We start from the raw sequence: 19645 nt of genomic DNA on the forward strand, positions 1-19645 counted from the left end.
CATAAAGGTCCAGAGAAAACAGAGGGTGGACTCTATCCAACTTCTACCTGTTGGTAAGGGTGGGCTACCCAGCTTCCTTTACCCAATTTCCTATAGAATAGGCAGCTTCTGCTTTCACTTAAAAGCCCAGTTAAAACACCCACCCTCTCCCCAAAAAGAGAAGGAGATGAAGATGAAAAAAATATACCAGTTCAAACTGTCCTCCGTCTGGACACTCGGGGAATCTCAACAGGGGCAGAGCCAGAAGAGACCAAAAGGCACCAAGTGCAGTCACAGATACAGACTACACAAGGCAGCAGCACTCTCTGCTGCTCAAGTAGGGAAGGACACCAGGCAACGCACTGGAGGTGGCTGTCTTATTCAGTGGGGAAAAAGAGCAAGCAAGCAAGCAAGCAAGCAATCCGGATGGAAATTCCCTCATTGCAGGCAGAAGGATATTCACACAGAAGTAGCAGCCTCAACTGTGTTAAAAACTTCTGCTAGTTCCTTAAATGGGAACAATGCCACAATCTGTGGCATCTACCTAACCTTCATTTACCCCTGGGGACAGGAGACACAACCAAGAAGTTGCTTCTGAGAAATAAGCTTCTCAGAAGCTACTCTGAGGACACAAGCCACTGACTTTTGCCATTAGCCAGAGACTTGTTTTCATAATATTTTCCCAAACCCAGCATTTTCTATCCCTTGGTTTCCCATTCTGTGACATCTCCCACTACCTTCATGGGGACACTAGCACTCATCAAAAATCTAGAACTGGGCTTCCCTGGTGGCGCAGTGGTTGAGAATCTGCCTGCCGATGCAGGGGACACGGGTTCGAGCCCTGGTCTGGGAAAATGCCACATGCCGCGGAGCAACTAGGCCCGTGAGCCACAACTACTGAGCCTGCGCGTCTGGAGTCTGTGCTCTGCAACAAGAGAGGCCACGATAGTGAGAGGCCCGCGCACCGCGATGAAGAGTGGCCCCCGCTTGCCACAACTGGAGAAAGCCCTCGCACAGAAACGAAGACCCAACACAGCCAATAAATAAATAAATAAATAAATAAATAAATAATTTTAAAAATGAATATCTGCTTATTTAAAAAAAAAAATCTAGAACTGGGGAATTCCCTGGTGGTCCAGTGGTTAGGACTCTGTGCTTTCACACCCAAGGGCCCGGGTTTGATCCCTAGTCAGGGAACTAAGATCCTACAAGCCATGTGGTGTGGCCAAAAAAAAAAAAAAAATCTAGAATTGAGGAACTATAATTAGGAGAAAGGTTGCTTTCTGAGGTTTTTTTTTTTTTGGTGGGGGTTGGGGAGAGAGGGGGGGAGATGGAGATGGGAACCAGAGTCAGGAGTCTAGACTGTCAACTGTTATTTTGCTTCCCAAGTTTTTGTGGTTCTTCAGTTCATCAGGTGGTTGACTGTCTCAGAGCAAACTGCCGGAGGAAGAATTCTCAGGACAGAAACTCCAATAAGAGAGGGCCCTGCTTGCCTCACACACCCTCCCCAAAAGCCTAATATTAGAATCAGAAAAGACAGTTAACACTTTGCTTATCTGATAATCTGGCCACCCCACACAAAGTCATAGGCCAACAGAGTATTAGGTCTCAGAATCAGACACTGAAAGTCAAATATTCCTGCTCATATTACCATTCTCAAAAGCCTCAATCACTCATACCCCTGCCATGGTGGGATAAACATAGAAACTGCTGTTTGGATCTGCATGGGAAAGAAAAAAACTGTCAATCCAATAAAATGAATAGACTACTGGAAAAACTTGCATGCTGAATCCTGTTCTTACTGCTGAAATCCAGACAGTTTAAAAGAATACCTGACGACCTCTAAGTAACTTCCACATCACTCAGCACTGGAGAAAGGGGACCAAACATTAGTGGAGTAAGGGAGAAATGGGCTCTCAGAGAGACTTTGCATCAGACCACAAGGCACCTAGGCAGCCACCGACCATTGTTCTCCAATCTTCTAAAGTCCTAGAGAAAGAAAGCAAAGGCAAGTGCCCAGTATGCAGCTTTTAAAAACTTAAAAAATATTAGCTTCAAAGACTAAACCAATTCCTGGTTGGTTGGAATGTACAATAAGACTGATCTTTAAGCCAATCAGAGTTCTGGCCGTTGGGAATGAACTAGACACTAGAGCAACTGCCACTCACTTGGCCCAACATTTTATTAAAACTGCTCAATTTACCTGGCTTCAGTTAATACGTGAATCTGAATTAAACCAGCAACGAACAGAGAGACCCTTTCTCTGTGCTCTACCTTTGCTCCAGTAAAGATTATTTAACAATTTTGCCACTTGTTAATACCAGGGTTCAATCAATTATTTGCTGGTATTCAGGATTCTGTATTCCTAGCTTTATCCCTTCCTTAACCATGACTTATTTGTCCCACTTCTTCATCTCTGACCCCACACTTAAGTATACCAAAATGAAAGTGAAGGCTGAAAGCAGTGTTTCTCACTGATTTGGGCTCAAGGTCAAAGACAAATTCCCATTCAGCTTGCAGGCTTTTTCTAGCTGCCTGCCCTGGAACTTCAAGAGAAAGTTTAGGGGGACACAAGCCTAAGAATTTGAAACAGAGTGGGGAAGAAGGGGCAAAAGTAATCCCACAAGCTCTGCAGTTAAGGCCACAAACTCCAAAACACCCCAAGAAGCTGCAGTTAATAGCAACTACAGCAGCCCCCAGGATATGAATTCAGGGTTCAGTGCTTCCCACCAATATTCATAGAAAAATAAAAGGCAAAATCCCAAAAGAGTTTACAATACCTAGGTACTAAGAAAGGGCCTATTAATAATTGTTCTTGCTCTCCTCAACCAGGAAAACAGACACTGAGAAGTTAAGATTATCAGCCCAAGGAATCAGGTAAGGATGCCCTTGGCTCCTAAATCGATGGCTTCGGCTTCCGTTGGTTCTTTCAGACCTCACTGCCCAGTCAGGCCAGATATATGCTGAGACACAGAAGTACTTCCTCTATTGATTAGCAACTTGAAATCCTTCGATTTTACCATAATAAAGACCACCTACGGAGACCAAACTGCTCCCCAGTCCAGGAAATGTGACCAGAGAGCCTTCACTCAAGACAGGCATTCATATATTAGGTAAAACAATCAGCAACTTCCCAGGAAAATGTAAGTTCTTAAATTAGCTGAAATGTAAAACCTCTGAAATTTAGTCCTCTGGCTCCCCAAGCAGCTTTATCTATTCTGGTGGGCAAAGAGAAATCATAATCTTCATGTCCAGAACCCTGATCTATTTTGGAGTGCCAACTAACATATCTTTTACTTTAGCTTCTCATCTGCTATGAGGGAAAAAGAACTTTGTCCAGAGTGACAGGCAAAAAAACTGAAGTCCATTTCTTTTTCTGTCGAGACTCTAAAGCTAAGGAAATAAAACATGTAGCCATTTAAAATGCTACAACCATGAGGTCCAACTTCTTGAAAGTTCCTCTCTTTGCCCCCCGTGGGACTGTGACAATTCAGCAGCAGCAGCAGCAGGATGCCCTTGGGGCACGATGCAAGGAAGGACTCCTTGCTGGACTTTACAAAAACAACCCAAGAGACCCATCAACTCCTGTGTCCCCTAGTGAACTGGGAGTAGGACTGTAACACGAGACACGAACTTGGCCAAATAACTAACCACGTCAGATAGTAAAGGGCATTTGTAAGAGATGTGCCTATCCCTGCCCTCTGCTGTGGCTACACAGGAGGATTCCAGGATATGTGAAAAATGTAAAACAACCTTCCTCCAAAACTTCTAAGTCACCACTCCATTTTCAGCATTGGAAAGCTACACATAAACAAGGCTTTTTCTTACTAACAGAGCCCAGTATTTACCCTCCTAAGGATGCCTTATATGGCGGAAAGTCAAATGATGATATTTTCATTTCACTATATTTTCCTTTCGATTTTTTCACATAAGTGGTATACAATAAACATTTACATTTTATTATGTCTAAAAAAGATCTATGTAAGTATGTTTCACATATAAGTCTATTTCATAAGAATGCGTTTTTCAGTTATAGTTTTTTTCTCTTAGTGGCAGAGAAAACAATCGCGCATTTTACAACCAATGACATCTTACAACTCCAGGAAATAAGGCAGTTAACATCAGTCAACACCCTCCCTTATTCTGTTTACTGCTATCAAATACCGTACTTTTTTTGTGTCTGATGTGGTCACATTACGGCATCACCTGTTTTATGTTTTTCATGATAGAATACCATAAAAAGGCTGATTTTTTTTTTAAGGAAAAGAATTTGCTTTACATACGAACTTTGAAGGGAAATTCAAATTAAGGACAGTGCCTACGTCAGGGATTTATACTAAGTAGGCTGAGTTAAATTACATATAGCCCAACTCCCTATTTATAGCACAAAGAACCACTGAACTCCTTCCGAACACAAGTAAAGTAAATCCCTACAATTAATTTAAGTTCTGCCTGTATTGGTGGGAGTTTTGTGTCCTGTTTTGCAGTTCCTTAATGATGCTGATGACGTTTAATTCTAAACACCTGGAAAGAACTGGTTTGTGAAACCTCAAAACCAGGAACAGACAGAGACTAGACTCTGGTTTCCTGCCTTCTCTGATATCCCAGGGACCTACTACACTTTGTCAAGGCTCTCAGCTCCTGCTCCCAGCAGGTCAGGAACCTGGGACACTGGCTGTAGTAACTACCCTTAAGCTTGAAAACTATTCATTCTGCCTCCCTGAGTACCTGATGTTTCAAACCTGGACAGTTAAAAAAGGAAAAAGTTCTCGGAATCCTGATTTCAGATCTCATGAACTAATCACCACCTCGAATCCTCCAGACTGAAGCCATAATGGGCTTGGTATAAAGACATGAAATATGTGGGAAGGAGACTGCGAGAATTGTAGTCAGTTAACCCGCGGTTGATGAGGACAGGGCTCCAAACTTCCAGAAGCTTTTCGTTAATTCTGCTCCAGAATTAGGACAAGTATGACTACCCACAACTGTGTTCCAACCCCACTTCCAATAACCTGCCTTAGCTGTAGCCAAAATCCAGAGCGTTCTCGAAAACCACTCACTCTGCAGCTCCCTTGCCGAGTCCCGACTGGCAATCTCGAGCCACTGCGGCTGCCCAGCAGAGCCAACAGCGCCCAAGCAGCTGCCCTCCTCCTTGCTGCTTAATTTAAGAAACAGCCCTGAAAGAATGAGGACCTTAGAAAGGGTGGAAGGAGAGGGTTTGACGTGTAGAGCACGAGACAAAACCCCTCACCCTTCTTTCTCTATCACCTTCGACTTCTGGGGTAACCGAGGGGCCGCCAGGTCAATAACAGAGACACACAATACCTCGGGCCCAGACTAGCGCTCGCTGGGGTATAATTACGGAGGAAAGGGGGTGAGGACAGCAAGAGCTTCGGAGACGCAAAGGGCTGAGAGACAAGGTACAGAAGTCAACAAGAGAAGGAAGGGGTCGGGGGCGACGTAAGAAGGCGTCATCACAGCCGCGCCGCCCCCACCCCGCAACAGACCTCCGAGATCCCCTTAAAGACCCGGCCTCTACAATGAGGACGACCTTCCTCTCTGCTGGGCAACAACGCCATGCCTCAGCTCCTCAGCCAGGCGGAAGCAGGAGGGGAGGGCAAATCTCCGAGAGCGCCCCTTCAGGGGGTCCATCCGGACTCGATCTCAGATGGGGGAGGGGGGATTCTCGGAGGGCGGGGCATCGCCTCTGTAGGGGCTGCACCACGGCAAGGACGGGGTTCCCGGAGCCATGGAGCTGAAGCTCGCCCCTTCCCCTACCCTGCCACCCGCTTACCTCTTCGCTTCCTCGTCGTCTAGCAGCTCTGGCTCGGTCTCCGCCATTACCACATCGCACTCCGCGGCAGCCGCCATCTTACCGCCGGGACCAGAGAGCCGGGTGGGAGGTCGGCGGTGAAGAGCACTTCCGGTCGGAGCATCGAGCAGCTCGGCGGCGCTGCGCCCAGAGGGGCTCCCTCGGGCCCGTCTACCAGCGAGAAGCTCTGATTGGGGCCAGAGCGGCCTCCCGCCCCCGGAGGTCCAGGGTGGTCTCCTCGCCGGAGCGGGGGCCCAAGGACGGTGTCTGTGCGTAGGGGGCGCCACTTTACCCGTGGGTCGGAAGGGGGGATACAGGAGGGTGTTGCCTCTCTAGGCTTTGGCTTTCCTCAGTATTCTGAGAGCCTCGTTGCCATAACAACTTCCAATCCTAGAGAGTCTCCTGTGAGGTTCAGGGAGTCTGAGTTGGGTAGGGACGCGGTGACCCAGGACCCTGGAGAGAAAGAGCCCCCCACTACTACCTTCCCGACCTTGGAGTATGTCCACAGCTTCCTCCTGCGAAAGGCAAGAAGAGACACTCTGAATCCAGTTTCCCCAGCGTTCATCGGCCCCTGGAAGCCCTGACCAACCAAGCCAGGGGAACGCAGGGCGTCTTCACACCGCGCCTTTCATCCCCTCTGGATCTCCCAGCACCAACTGGTTCATCACCCTAATGACGCTGACGCTTTTATGAGGCTGCTTTCATGTCAGCCGCCTGGGAATGCCATCTCAGCATTAAGCCTAGGGAGGGTGGCACAGGGCCCCAGACCCTGCCCTGGAGTTTATAAGGCAGCTCACGGGGTGAGGTCCCTGCTCCACAATGTCCTCAGTGCTCCCAACCCTCATATAAAGTCTGTGCTCAGCACGCTTGTCTTGCCAAATGCAGTCTGGATTGGGAACTCAGAGAGGGCAAGGACATAGCCCTTCGTAGTACTCCCCTTCACCCAAACCAATAATTTTTGTGGACTTGAATTAAATTGGGGTTTCCTGAAGTTAAACTGGGGGAGTTTGAGGTTAAAATTTTAAAGTTAAAGGGTACTAAAATAAGAATGGGTCAAGGGAATTTTAAAAGGATTTACCCCGCCCCCCCAGACCCCTGACGCCTTCGCTTCTCCAGTAAAACAGTCTGTGCCATTGTCCATAGGCCGCTTGCATCGTTCTTCCTATCAGTGCTGAGGGAGCTGAAATCACACCTAGCACTGGGGAGCAGAGGATGGGAGAGGCTCAGGGGTTTGGAAGAGAGAAGTCATTCATCCATCCAGTCATTCAACAGCCCTCTCCAAAGTACCTACTTTGTGCTGGGTTGGGAAAGCGCAGACTCAGACCGTCTAACCTGCTTGCCAGTGGCTCATGGCCTACAGTCTAATGCAGGAGGCCCATCTGTCTTTAACCATCTTCCTCCTTTGTGTTCTCGGCATCTAAAACTCCCAAGTTATCACCAAGTGTTGTTGATTCTCTTACCAAATGTCTCCCAAATCTATCTCCTTTCCATCCCAATTCAGATTCTCATCATTTTTTGGAAAACTTGGAATACTACCATAGTCTAACTAACCCCAAGTCTCACCTCTCTCCAACCTTCACTCTTTTACCAGAGTGACCCACTTAAAAGCAAAAACTGATCATGTCACTTCGCTGGCATAAGTCCTATCAATGGCTTTCCACTGCTGTTAGGATACAGTTTGAACTCTTTGGCCAACACACAGGCCTTTGATTATTTGGCTCCTTTCTACCATCAGTAATGAACCCAAATACTTGTAGTTCCAGTAAACGCCATGACTCTTGCCGTATTTCCTCCACCCTTTCCTCCCACACCCTTCAAACTTCAACACGGACCTGACCTCTTCTAGGAAGGTTCTGCGGAGAACGTGATGCCCACTGCCCCCAAGTTAAATGCCCTTAGTTGTGCTCCCATAGCACCTCTGTAATAGCTCTTACCATGCTGTACCGTAATTGTTGGTTTAGATGTCTAGCTCCTCTAGATGGTAACGTTCTAATGGGCGGCAACGGTGTCTAATTCCTCTGCTTTTTCTCAGCACGTGGTCCTGTACCTGGCACAGAGTAGGAGCTTAGAAGACATTGGATGAATAAATGACTGAGTAAACAAAGTGTTACTGTAGTAGCCTTTAGAGAAAGAACATATGGGCATCTGAGGCACCAAAACAGCACCCGGCCGGTCAAGGGAGCCTAGAACCCTGTGCCCTGGCGACCACCCAGCCCAGGTCCCGGCCGTCATTTCCCCGCCGGCCTCTGGAGGCGCTGTTCTGCTGGCGCCCGCTCTCCGCCACCAAAATAGGTCTTGCGGGATGGAAACTACGGGGCGGGGCCAGACGGAGCCCGGACGGACCCGGAGGAAGATCCGAGTGTTTGCGGCCGTGCTGCCCCACCCCTGGTCCCGGCGCGCGTAGAGGGGCCCGGCCGGGCTGCTGCGAGGGTCCCAGGAGGTACGGAGCTGGGAGGCCGGGATCGACCACTGCTTCCGGACGCTTTAGGTGGCAGGATTCCGATTCCCTCTGGAAGCCCTCTCGTGGGGAAATCTGTTCCGGAGGCCCGCCTAGCAGTCTCTCTTGGGGTATCCCTTAATTGCGGGGCTCACTATATGAGGCCCCTCGCGGGGAGGGGGATCTGTACTAAGAGTTTCCTCTGGAGAGGTTTCTGTGTAAGATCCCTTTGGGGAGTGATCTCTGTATCTCTCCTCTCGGGGGGGGCGGGGGGCTCCTTGTCTGGGGCTCCTTCTGGGAAGCCTGTGTTTGGGATGCCTTCGAGGAGATCTCTGTTTGGGACCTCCAAACAGAGAAGGGATTTCTGTGTCTAGGCCTTATCTGGGTTTGTCAGCCCAAGAGAAACAAAATTTTTCTCTTTTCTGAAGCGTTTTTTTCCTTAGATTCTTTCACTCTTTTGTTTCTTGTCTGATGTTTTTCATCTTAGCCATGGCCTTGCTGGGAATTCGAGGGAACTAATTGTCTGGATAAGCCATACGGGAAAGCAAAATGTTCTTCCTAATTGTTCACTCTCCCCAGGAAGAGTGGTATAAGACAGATCCACACAAAATAATAGTCCTGCTTATTTCTCCATGGGGTCGTGGTTAAAGAGAGGGAGCTGAGCCAGAGCTCCCTTCAGCAACTGGCCCTCCACATCCTGTGCACAGAAAGGAACCTGGCTAGTGGTTCCTTTAAACCAGCGACTCTCTTCCCCCTTTATGGCAACGCTTAGCGAGCACCTGCTCTGTGCCAGTCACTGGCCTCGTACTGGGAATAAGATGGATAATATACAGCTAACTTTCCAGTAGTGGATATAGACACATCACTTCAGTACACCCTGCCTAGGGTAGCAGACAGGGCCGAACCCCTGAGGCCACGCGTCCACTTCAGAACTTGCGTCCTCAGTCAAGGGAAGTTTGCCCTCGGTTTTGATCCTGCCTCACCCAGTGTGCTTCCGTTCTTCAAGGTTGAAAGCTAAGCATGGGGAAGAGCTGCAAGGTGGTTGTGTGTGGCCAGGCTTCTGTGGGCAAAACTTCAATCCTGGAGCAGCTTCTGTACGGAAATCACATAGTGGGTGAGTGTTGCTGGGCGTGAGGCGTGGTGGAGGAAGTGGAAGAATGAGGAGAGGATTTGATCACGACACGAAAAGGCTAAAGTTCGCTCCTGCTGGTCATTGCACCGAAAGATCCCAGCTCTACAACACTGAGGACATCTGGAAAGAGAAAACCCAATGCCCGAGATAGGAAGGAAAAACTTCCACGTCACACTGTGTTTAGCAAGGTATCAGCGTGAGATTAGAGCTGTTCCCCCAAGTTATTCCAGTCTGGCCAGACTCGCAGTCTTTGGCCCTCTCTCCTCAGCCCCCATGTTCCTTTCTCTCCCTGTCTGGTTGGCCTGTTGTTAGGATATATTCAGTCACTCATGTTCCCAATCTCTTTTCTCCCTAGAAACAAGTTTTCTCCTCATTTTGTCCCAGGTTCTGAGATGATTGAGACGCAGGAGGACATCTACGTGGGCTCCATTGAGACTGACCGGGGGGTGCGGGAGCAGGTGCGTTTCTACGACACCCGGGGGCTCCGAGATGGGGCTGAGTTGCCCCGGCACTGCTTCTCCTGCACTGATGGCTATGTCCTGGTCTACAGCACGGACAGCCGAGAGTCCTTTCAGCGCGTGGAGCTGCTCAAGAAGGAGATTGACAAATCCAAAGACAAGAAGGAGGTGTGTGTGGGAACCCTGGTGGTGAGAGAGAGTGGGCCCTGGGCTGGCTTTGGGAGGCCTGGAAAGGCTCTGATTTTCACTTATTTGCCAGGACGTGGGTTTAGAGCTGGAGGGCGGAGATGGAGGCCACTGGAGGGTGTCTTCACCCCTGGAGGTGGCCGTATGTTGACGCAGCCCAACCAAAGAGGCTTCTCCAGTTTAAGATGTCCCCACTAGTCTTTCTTTATAATGGTTCTGTGCTCTCCCCTGTGAAGGCCCTTTTGTTCTCAAATCCCGCTTTAAGCTGCAGGCATTCTGGAAGCGCTTCCTCACCGGTTACTTAGCCAGCAACTAACTGACTGCCAGTGGTGATCAGGCATTGGTGACACAGGGCTTGTAATGGAACTCGTCCAGATGGAGGCCCCCGTCCACAGTTTCTAATATAGGAAGAGGTGAGACATCAGCCATTGAGACTTTCCCTCTCCTAGGACTCCGAGGTGGAAACGGTTGCTTTTTCCTCTCCTTCCTCTGTTCAAATTCTGGCCTCCATCTGGCACCCCCTCCAGGAGTTCCATTACAAGCCCAAGGTGGTCACTGGCCCTCACAACCATTCCTGAGGTCCATGCTCCAGCCACAGGCCTCTACTCTGTCCCTCTTCCCCAGGTCACCATCGTGGTCCTCGGCAACAAATGTGACCTGCAGGAGCAGCGGCGTGTAGACCCGGATGTGGCCCAGCACTGGGCCAAGTCGGAGAAGGTGAAGCTGTGGGAGGTGTCGGTGGCTGACCGCCGCTCACTGCTGGAGCCCTTCGTCTACCTGGCCAGCAAGATGACCCAGCCCCAGAGCAAGTCTGCCTTCCCCCTCAGCCGCAAGAACAAGGGCAGCGGCTCCTTGGATGGCTGAAGAGCTGCCTTGCCAGCCCTGGAAGATGGGTTGAGGGGAAAGGGAGGGGGGGTTTTAGGCAAGCTGTCCTTCCCAGTCAAGGGGGGAGCTCCCCACTAGGCCAGGCAGCTGGGCTGTCCCAGGCTCAGGTCACTTCTGCTCCCTCCCAACTCTGGGAAATGCAAATAGTCTAGGTTAGCGGCCCCCAAGCCCCCCAGCCCCCATCCTGCTGTATCCTAACAGCAATGGAAAGCCATTGATAGGATTTATGCCAGCGAAGTGACATGATCAGTTTTTGCTTTTAAGCAGGTCTAGGGTGGTTTTGGATCTCTGTCCCTTCTACCGGCCCTGGACAGAAAGCAGAGCTGTGTGTGGAAGCGCCCAGTCTAGGGTCTGATTCCTATCGCAGGGGTCTTACACCTCCGGGTTTCCTGCCAATCTCACACACACACACTCACACGCTTACGGCATCAGCCTGGACTCTATAGAGAAAGGGCATCCAGGTATCTCGTGTGTGTGTGTGTGTGTGTAGATGTGCACACGTATGTGTGCTGGTGTTCGGGGCGCCTCCTCATCCAACACCCTGACCTCTCTCCTGTCCTCTCCTGGGCTGAAAGAAGCTAGCCTCCTGGGAGCATAATTTTCTGTTTCAACTCTTCCTCCAGCTGCTTTGCTTCCTCTTCCTGCTCAGGGAGCATTTCCTTGGTTGAGGTGGAATGGAATGCCGACTGGGCTGGGAGTCACCAGCTGGCTTTGTGGCCCTGCGAGGCCTTTCCCCTCTCGGGGCTTCAGTCTTCTCGTCTGTAAGGTGACGGCAGTTGCTTAGATGATCTAGATCCTCTCCAGCCCTGTGTGGGTTGTATACTGCCCATGGTTGGGCTGGCTGCGACTGTTCCCTTAGCTTCTCCCCTTTCAAGGTGCTATGCCTATGGCCCTGGAGGCTGGGACACTGCTCCCCGCCCCCCAACCACCAGGGGGCAGGAGTGCACTACCCACTCTAGTTGCCAGAGTGGCTGCCCAGTGCCCGATCAGCGGACCTCACAGCCCTGGGGACTGGTCATCACCCTTTCCTATGGTTGTTTTCAGCTGAAAGCTGGACTTCTATTTATGAATTACCTGTGTTTATCTGCCTGCCACCATGATGGAGGCTGGGCAAGGTGCTCGTCTAGCCCTCCCTTCTTACCTCAGATGCCTGAACAGAATAAAGCCGACCAATAGCAGCTTCTCAGGAGCTGCCAGATCTCTGGGGGCTCAGAAGGGTGGTTACGCTTCCAACACGCTGTAAAGTGAGCTGGTAACCCACAACTTCCCGTGCCCACTTTGTGCTTCTGATGTACACACCTAGCATAGGTGAAGACACTACAGCCAGGTGACCTCCGGTACACGCCCCTTCTCCCCAAGATGGGAGAGGTGAGCAGGGTCAGGTGGCCCAGGCTGGGCGAGTTAGGGCGTGTACAGGCTTGGGCTTAAATTGATTTATTGATGCGTTGGACACAATAAAACCACAACTGTTATCAAAAAGTTTCCCACCCTCCCCCCTTTTTCTTGTTCTCCCATTGGAAACAGCTTTAAAAAAGAAAAAAGATACAGGTGGATACTGGCAAAGTCCCATATTGTGGGGTGAGGGTGGCAGTGCTGCTGGGGTGGGATGGAGGTCATGACATTAATTTTGACAGCATGAAAACCGGTCTTGAGAGTGGCTCCGAGTGGATCCCAATACTCAGAGTCACAGTGAGGGGACCTTGGGATGCTCGTGGGGGAAGGGAAAGCTGAACTGAGCGCTAGGGGCCAGTTTGGGGTGAGGAGCTGGAAGGGAAAGCTCTTTGTTTGGGAGCCCTGGGGAGATTCAGTGTTAGCTGGGTCCATAGTCTGAGGGAGACCCAGTGTCACCCTCCTTCCCCCCCCACCCCCCCGCCCCGAGAGCTGGGATTCAGGAGGAATCAATGAAAGGCTAAGGGGAGAACGTGTGTGGGACTGATCACTTCCCCTGTTAAAAACTGGGCCCGGCCAGCACATTACCCTCGCCTCCCCCGTTGTAGCCCCATCCTGTCAGAGCGGATGGAAAGCCCCAGAGGCTCGCAGCTCCAGCCACCCCTTGGCTTTGCCCCACTTAGCACTGCTCCCTTCCTCCTCCACAGTCTTCCACCACACCCCCATGGTCAGCTCGTCCAGGTAACCTTGAACCCATTCCATCTTGAGACCCTGTGGTTGGGCTGGCTGTGACTGTCCCCTTAGCTTCTCCCTAGAGACGGCCACCTCAACACCAGTGATTCTCAAGAGAATCCAGTGAATGGGGAGGGCCTCCCCTCCCCGCCCCCAGGGCATGGGAATAGAGGTCGGGGCTAGGAGAAGGTAAGATTCCTCAGACCTCGGGCCACGTGAGTATAGGTCTTGAGTGGGAGAATGAGAGCACCACAGGGCTGGGGCTAGGATTTTGCATAGATCTTTGGATTTTCCAGTTTGTTCCCCATAAATCAGGATGGGAAATGGAGGGGAGCCCAGGGCTAGCCCTAGAAGCCTGGGGAAGGGAAGGGTGCAGATGGATGGTCCTTGGGCCGGCGGGGGGCATTAGTTGAATCCCCAGTGCAGATTGAGTGAAGGGCTCTTAGCATTAGCCCAGCTCTTCCTAGATTGGGCAGGAACCCCTAGGCTGTAAAAGGCAGTCTCCTGTGGGATGTAGGGAACCGAGGCATCTTGGGGAGAGGAGGAGGGGGAGGGCAACTGCTGGGAAATCAGCCCCGGGCTCCCCAGGAGGGCTAATAGGGGGCAAAGACGATGGGTCCCGTGGCAGGGCGAACGGCTCCCGCTGGGGCGCGAAACAGAGCTGGGCCCAGGATCGGAGGCGGGAAGAGGGTGGCTGCCGTGGGCGCAGGCCGGAGGGCCAGGGGCCCTGGGAGGGCACAGATGGTTGCCGCCGCAGCGGGGATCGGGCTGGGCAGGAAGCGGGCTGCCAGCGTCTTGGTGAGTTGCTTCTGCAAGGCCAGTTTAGACTGCAGAGAAGAGAGGAAAGGACTCAAGTCTCTGACCCCAGGAAAATCCTGTCCCCTCCCTGGGCCCCCTCCTTGGGCTTTTTGCTGCGGGGGGGAAAAACGTGACTGTCAGGATTCCAAACCTAAATCCTCCTCCCTTCCCACCCCCAAACATTCATTCCAAAGGGCTTTCTCCACCACCTGCCTTCCTGCCTGGAGGGAGGAGAATCTCAGGATGGGCCAAGGGAGGAGGCTATGGGGAGCGGGGGGTGGAGATGGTCTCCAGGAGATGCACGCCCACGCCTCGCTCTTGCCCCTGAGGTTACTACCTGGGCCCACCTCCCCGGAAATGTTTCTGAGCAGATCCCCAGACAGCCAAAAACCCAACCCCAGCTCTTTCCCTGCCCAGGCAGCCTCCAAGGGGGGTGGCTTCCTTCCTGCCCCTCCTCCCAGCCCCCCAGCTGGCCCTCCCTTCCGGCCTACCCTCTCCCCGTACCCTCTCCCCTCTGGACCTGGGTCCCAGCTCTGTTGCCCGGAGACAGATACCTTGAGGATACTCACAGCCAGCGCTGCGTGCTTCTGCAGCTTGCTGTGCTGGCTGGAGGGCTTGGGGGGCTTCCCGGCCAGGCGGTCTTTGTGCCTCCTGCTGCTCAGGTGCTAATGGACAGACAGACAGACTGGGAACAAGATGAGGAACCCAAGGACCCCAAAACTACGGCTAGCTCACCCTTCCTCTACCCACAATTCACACACCTAATGCACATGGCCCTGGAGTGGCCCTGGGAAGGGGAGGTAAGAATTGGCCTTCGCCTTCCAGGAGCCTTGCACCTCTTCCTCCGCTGCTGCCGGCTCTGCTCTACCCACCTCCTCCCCGCAGGCTCCCTCCTCCAAGCCTGGCGCTGGACCCATCCCCCTCACCCCTGCTCCATCCCCGATCCCAGCCGCACTTGCCCCACCTGCTTGAGTTGGGTCTCTGAATTGACCTGGAGCTGACAGAGAGCACAGTGGAAAGGGGGCCTGGGCCCCTGCCGGCCCCCGCGGACCCCTGTCACTCTCTTGGCCTTGTGTCCAGCTCCTCCCCGGGGCACTGCGTGGCCCCTGCCCCTGCGGGGAGCGCCCCGCTGACCTTCCACCATCCACCGGTGCTTGGCTCCTGGAGGGAGGAAAGAAGACAGCTTGCCAGCACCAAAGAGGGGCTTCAGGGGCCACGGAGACCCCCTCCAAACCAGGTCAGTTTGGCTGCCCCCTGAAGCCTCCAGGCTGCTCAGCACTGCCAGCCCCTCCAGCCATGTGAGATCTCTCTTTCCCTCCCAAAGGTCCTCCCAGCTGTTCTCATTTCATGCCAACATCCCCCAAAGAAGGCCTCGTTGCAGAGTAACAGGTCAGCTTCCCTTTGGCTCTCATCCCAACCCAGTTCCCCTGGGTCTGATCCAAGGAGAGATGGGAGGGGTGTCTCCTGTCTTCTGTGATGACCCTTCAGTTCTTGCTGCCTCAGACTTCTCTTCCCGATCCTCCCTCCTCAAGCATTACCGGGAGGACACGAAATGCCCGCCCAGCCACAGCTGAGCACAGCGCCTCTGTCACCTAGCCCTGGAGCAAAGTGCCCAGAAGCTCTAGCCTGCCCACATCTGGTGAGGGCCATCTCCTTCCCGGGACTCGAGCTGGTGGGGGGCGCACTGACCTGTGTTGTGAGCCTGAAGCTGGGAGGCGGAGTTCACGGTCACCTTACACGTGGGGCAGTAGAGGCGCCCCTTCTCGCTCCTGCCTTCCCCACTCACACCACTTTCCACAGCAGCTGCCGCCGGTTCAGACCCTGGCGCCTCTCTCCCAGGCTCTGGGGAGCAGGGTGGGCAAGAGGAAGAGGAGGAAGAGGAGGCAGCATCCAAGAGGTCTGAGTGGGCCGGCTCCCTGGGCGTGGGTTCCGGACTCAGGGGTGGCTGGAGTTTGGGACCAGGAGGAGGGGCTGCAGGAACTGCTGGGGAGATGGGAGGCATGCGGTAAGAGTGTGAGGCCCCAGATGATTCTCGAGACCACGATTTTAAGCACAGATACTCTGGGGCTGGCATGGCAGATTGGAAGGGTCCCTGGTGTAGGGATGACCAGCACTGAATTCCAGACTCCCCACCAAATCACTGGGCAGACTTGGGCCTCTTTGGGCCTCAGCTTTCCCACCTGAAATGATAAAGTTGGATCCAGTAGTCTCAGACCACCCACCCAGCCCTGATGATCTGCGGTCATTAGGGAACTGTTAAATATGTGGAAGTCACCAAAAAGATGTGCTAGAATATTCATGGAGCACTATTCATAGCAGCAGAACACTGGAAACTATCCAAATATTTGTCAACAGGAGAATAGTGAAAAGCGTTGATGGGTCATGCGATGGAATACTACATGGCAATGAAAAAGGACAAAATACAGCTACACGCAACAACAACTTATGATGGGGTTATATCCTGATACACCCATCGTAAGTTGAAAATATCATAAGTGAAAACGCAGGTACTTCCCTGGTGGTCCAGTGGTTAAGAATCCGCCTTCCAATGCAGGGGACATGGGTTTGATCCCTGGTCAGTAAACTAAGATCCCACATGCCGCAGGGCAACTGAGCCCACGTGCCACAACTGCGCCCCGCAACAAAGAGCCCTCCCACCACAACGAAAGATCCCGTGTGCCGCAACTAAGACACAACACAGCCAAAATCAATCGATCAATTAAAAGGAAGGAAATTTTTTTTAAAAAATGCATTTAATACACCTAACCTACTGAACATCATAGCTTGACCCAGCCTACCTTAAATGTGCTCACAACACCTACATTAGCCTACAGTTGAGCAATATCATCTAACACAAAGCCTGTTTTATAATAAAGTGTTCAATATCTCATGTCATTTATTGACTACTGTGCTGAAAGTGAAAAACAGATTGCTTGCATGGGCACAGAATGGTTGTAAGTGTGTCAGTTGTTTACCCTCCTGGGCACGTGGCTGCTGCTGACCAGCATCACAAAAGAGTATGCACCTACCGTATATCGGGGTCCCCAACCCCCAGGCCACGGATCGGATCGGTACCAGTCTGTGGCCTGTTAGGAACCGGGCTGCACAGCAGGAGGTGAAAGGCGGGTGAGCGAGTGAAGTTTCATCTGTATTTACAGCCATTCCCCATCGCTCACATCACCGCCTGAGCTCCTCCTGTCAGATCAGCGGCAGCATTAGATTCTCATAAGGAGCGCGAAGCCTACTGTGAACTGGGCATGCAGTTCTAGGAGGTTGCGTGCTCCTTAGGAGAATATAATGCCTGATGATCTGAGGCAGAGCTGAGGCGGTGATGCTAGCACTCGGGAGCGGCTGCAAATACAGATTATCATTAGCAGAGAGGTTTGACTGCACAGAGACCACAATAAATCAATTGCCTGCAGACTCATGTCAAAATCCTATCAGTGGGGGACTTCCCTGGTGGCACAGTGGTTGAGAATCCGCCTGCCAATGCAGGAGACACGGGTTCAAGCCCTGGTCCAGGAAGATCCCACATGCCATGGAGCAACTAAGCCCGTGGGCCACAACTACTGAAGCCCAAGTGCCCTAGAGCCCATGCTCTGCAACAAGAGAAGCCACCACAATGAGAAGCCTGCGCACCACAACAAAGAGTAGCCCCCACTAGCCGCAACTAGAGAAAGCCCATGCGTAGCAACAAAGATCCAATGCAGCCAAAAATAAATAAATAAATAAGTTTCTTAAAAAAAAAAAAAAGTCCTATCAGTGAGTGGCAAGTGACAATTAAGCTGCATCTTACGGAGTAGACTGGACATAAGCAACACACTTCGGGTGTCACTGTCTCCCATCACCCCCAGATGGGACCATCTAGTTGCAGGAACACAAGCTCAGGGCTCCCACTGATTCTGCATTATGGTGAGCTGTATAATTATTTAATTATATATTATAATGTAATAATAATGGAAATAAAGTGCACAATAAATGTAACACACTTGAATCATCCTGAAACCATCCCTCCCTCCCGGGTCCGTGGGAAAATTGTCTTCCGTGAAACTGGTCCCTGGTGCCAAAAAGGTTGGGGACCGCTGCCGAATATTGCTAGCCCAGGAAAGATCAAAATTCGAAATTGGAAGTCCAGTGTCTACCGAATGCATATGGCTTTCACACCGTTGTGAAGTCAAAAAATCATAATCCGAACCACCATGAAGTCGGGGACCATCTGTATATCATTAACCAAAACCAGGTGAAATTGATCTCTGGTGAGAAAAGTCAGGCTCGTAGTTACTCTGGGGGAGGGGTGTAGGTGGTTGGATGGCATCACCCCCAAACTCATGTCCATCTGGAACCTCAGAATGTGATCTTATTTGGAAACAGGGTCTTTGCTGATGTAATTAGTTAAGACGAGATCGTACTGGACTAGGATGGGCCCTAATCTAATGACTGGTGTCCTTATAAGAAGACCATGTGAAAGCACAGAGACACTGGGGAAAATGTGATGTGAAGTCGGAGGCAGAGATCGAAATGAGGCATCCACAAGCCAAGGAGCGCCAAGGAGCGCCAAGGATTGCCGGCAACGACCACAAGCTAGAAGAGCGGAATGAAACAGATTTCCCCCCCACCCCCGTGGCCCCAGAAGGAACCAACCCTGCTGACACCTTGCTTCAAACTGCTGACCTCCAGAACTGTGAGAAAATACATCTCTGTTATTTTCAGCCACCCAGTTTGTGGTCATTTGTCATCACAGCCCTAGGAAGCTAACAACAAGGTAAGTGACCGGGAGGGGACCCAAGGAGGGGCTTCTGGGGTGCTTGTGACACATTTCTTCATCTCAGCAGATCCAGACTGGAAAATCCGTGGTGCTCTACACATGTGATGCGTGCCTTTCCCTGCACGTATGGAATACTCCAACACAAGCAGGAACAATAATAAGCAGAAATCGCTCAACCCCTTGTCAGAAGCCAGATTTGGAGCGGGATGGGGGGAGAAAAGTTCAGGACTGACCTTTGCTCTGTGGCTCTTCAGGGGCTCCACTGGCTGGAGTCGGGGATGGGGACACCAGCGTCCCATCCTGGGCCAGGGTTTGCGGCCTCTGCTTGCTCTTGGCGGCTTCGACAGCCTTGAGTTTTCTGGCGTGTTTGTGGCCTTTGTAGTGTGCTTCGGCCTGGTTCTGGGGAGGGGAGGGCATGGGGTCACCATTCACTGGCTGAGTCCACCTGCCCCATCCATGAGCTGGCGCTGGGCAGGGGGCAGGGCAGAGGGAGGCACGGCTCCGGCCACACAGGGGGTGCACCCTTGTCATCATCACAGCATGTGTGTGGCCCTGAGGTTTACAGAATGCATTCTCATACACGAGCTCCCAGGCAGGCAGCCACTGGCTTCAAATTCTGCCTCAGCTGCTTATTAACTGTGCATCTTTGGGCAGGTCCCGTCACCTCTCTGAGCCTCAGTTTCCTCACGCGTAAGCTCTGTGATGATAATACTGATTTCACAGAGTTGTGAGAATTAAAATGAGAACATGAATGACAAGGGCCTAGTACAAACAGTAGGTGCTCAGTGAATGTTAGTTACCAACAGGTTTATAAATGCACAAGTGGAAAAACAAAGCAATTCCCACACTTTCGGGAATGTGCACCTCAGATCATTCATCCCTTTGTACATTTTTCCAACAAAGTTATTGAACATTTGCTATGTGCCAGGCACGTGCTGGGCCCGGTATGAAGAAGATAACGGTTCCTCCCTCAGAGTGAAGTCTCTCTGTCCATCACTTGCATGACTCACATAACCTGAAGGCCTGGAGGGACCCTCCAAATCTGGCCTGTCCACTAGGGGTCCCTTCTTGT

At 51.7% G+C, this 19645-nt stretch overlaps 3 protein-coding genes across 19 annotated transcripts in view; 1 reads left to right on the plus strand and 2 right to left on the minus strand.

Moving 5' to 3' along the window:
• Window positions 1-6441, minus strand: part of DNAJC7 (DnaJ heat shock protein family (Hsp40) member C7) — a 30423-nt gene extending 23982 nt beyond the window's left edge. The window contains exon 1 of one of the 4 annotated variants that reach the window (XM_082442565.1): window positions 5774-6441. In XM_082442565.1, the coding sequence (XP_082298691.1) occupies window positions 5774-5850 (77 nt within the window). In that variant the 5' untranslated portion in view covers window positions 5851-6441. The remainder of the gene's footprint in view (window positions 1-5773) is intronic. The other 3 variants (XM_082442566.1, XM_082442568.1, XM_082442567.1) reach the window with 3 other exon arrangements.
• Window positions 6442-8071: 1630 nt separating this feature from the next.
• On the plus strand, window positions 8072-12368 carry NKIRAS2 (NFKB inhibitor interacting Ras like 2). Of its 3 annotated transcripts, none has more exons than XM_082442575.1 (4): window positions 8072-8231; window positions 9235-9342; window positions 9745-9986; window positions 10629-12368. In XM_082442575.1, exons 2-4 carry the CDS (start codon window positions 9249-9251, stop codon window positions 10866-10868), a joined length of 576 nt encoding a protein of 191 aa, XP_082298701.1. In that variant the 5' UTR covers window positions 8072-8231; window positions 9235-9248; the 3' UTR covers window positions 10869-12368. The 3 variants fall into 3 exon arrangements, with proteins under 3 accessions (XP_082298701.1, XP_082298703.1, XP_082298702.1); XM_082442577.1 differs by having other exon boundaries at window positions 8095-8231; window positions 9235-9548; XM_082442576.1 differs by lacking the exons at window positions 8072-8231; window positions 9235-9342 and adding an exon at window positions 9349-9548 and having other exon boundaries at window positions 9716-9986.
• ZNF385C (zinc finger protein 385C) overlaps window positions 12308-19645 on the minus strand; it is a 56963-nt gene continuing 49625 nt past the window's right edge. For 7 of the 12 annotated variants that reach the window (XM_082442560.1, XM_082442557.1, XM_082442558.1 and 4 more), the window contains 5 exons: window positions 18807-18972; window positions 15498-15791; window positions 14773-14969; window positions 14363-14473; window positions 12308-13837 (listed from right to left, as the gene is read on the minus strand). In XM_082442560.1, coding sequence (XP_082298686.1) covers window positions 13604-13837; window positions 14363-14473; window positions 14773-14969; window positions 15498-15791; window positions 18807-18972 — 1002 coding nt within the window. In that variant the 3' untranslated portion in view covers window positions 12308-13603. The remainder of the gene's footprint in view (window positions 13838-14362; window positions 14474-14772; window positions 14970-15497; window positions 15792-18806; window positions 18973-19645) is intronic. The other 5 variants (XM_082442550.1, XM_082442559.1, XM_082442555.1 and 2 more) reach the window with 3 other exon arrangements.

The sequence above is a fragment of the Balaenoptera physalus genome (assembly GCF_965194825.1).
Source record: "Balaenoptera physalus genome assembly, chromosome: 20".
Taxonomy (NCBI): domain Eukaryota; kingdom Metazoa; phylum Chordata; class Mammalia; order Artiodactyla; family Balaenopteridae; genus Balaenoptera; species Balaenoptera physalus.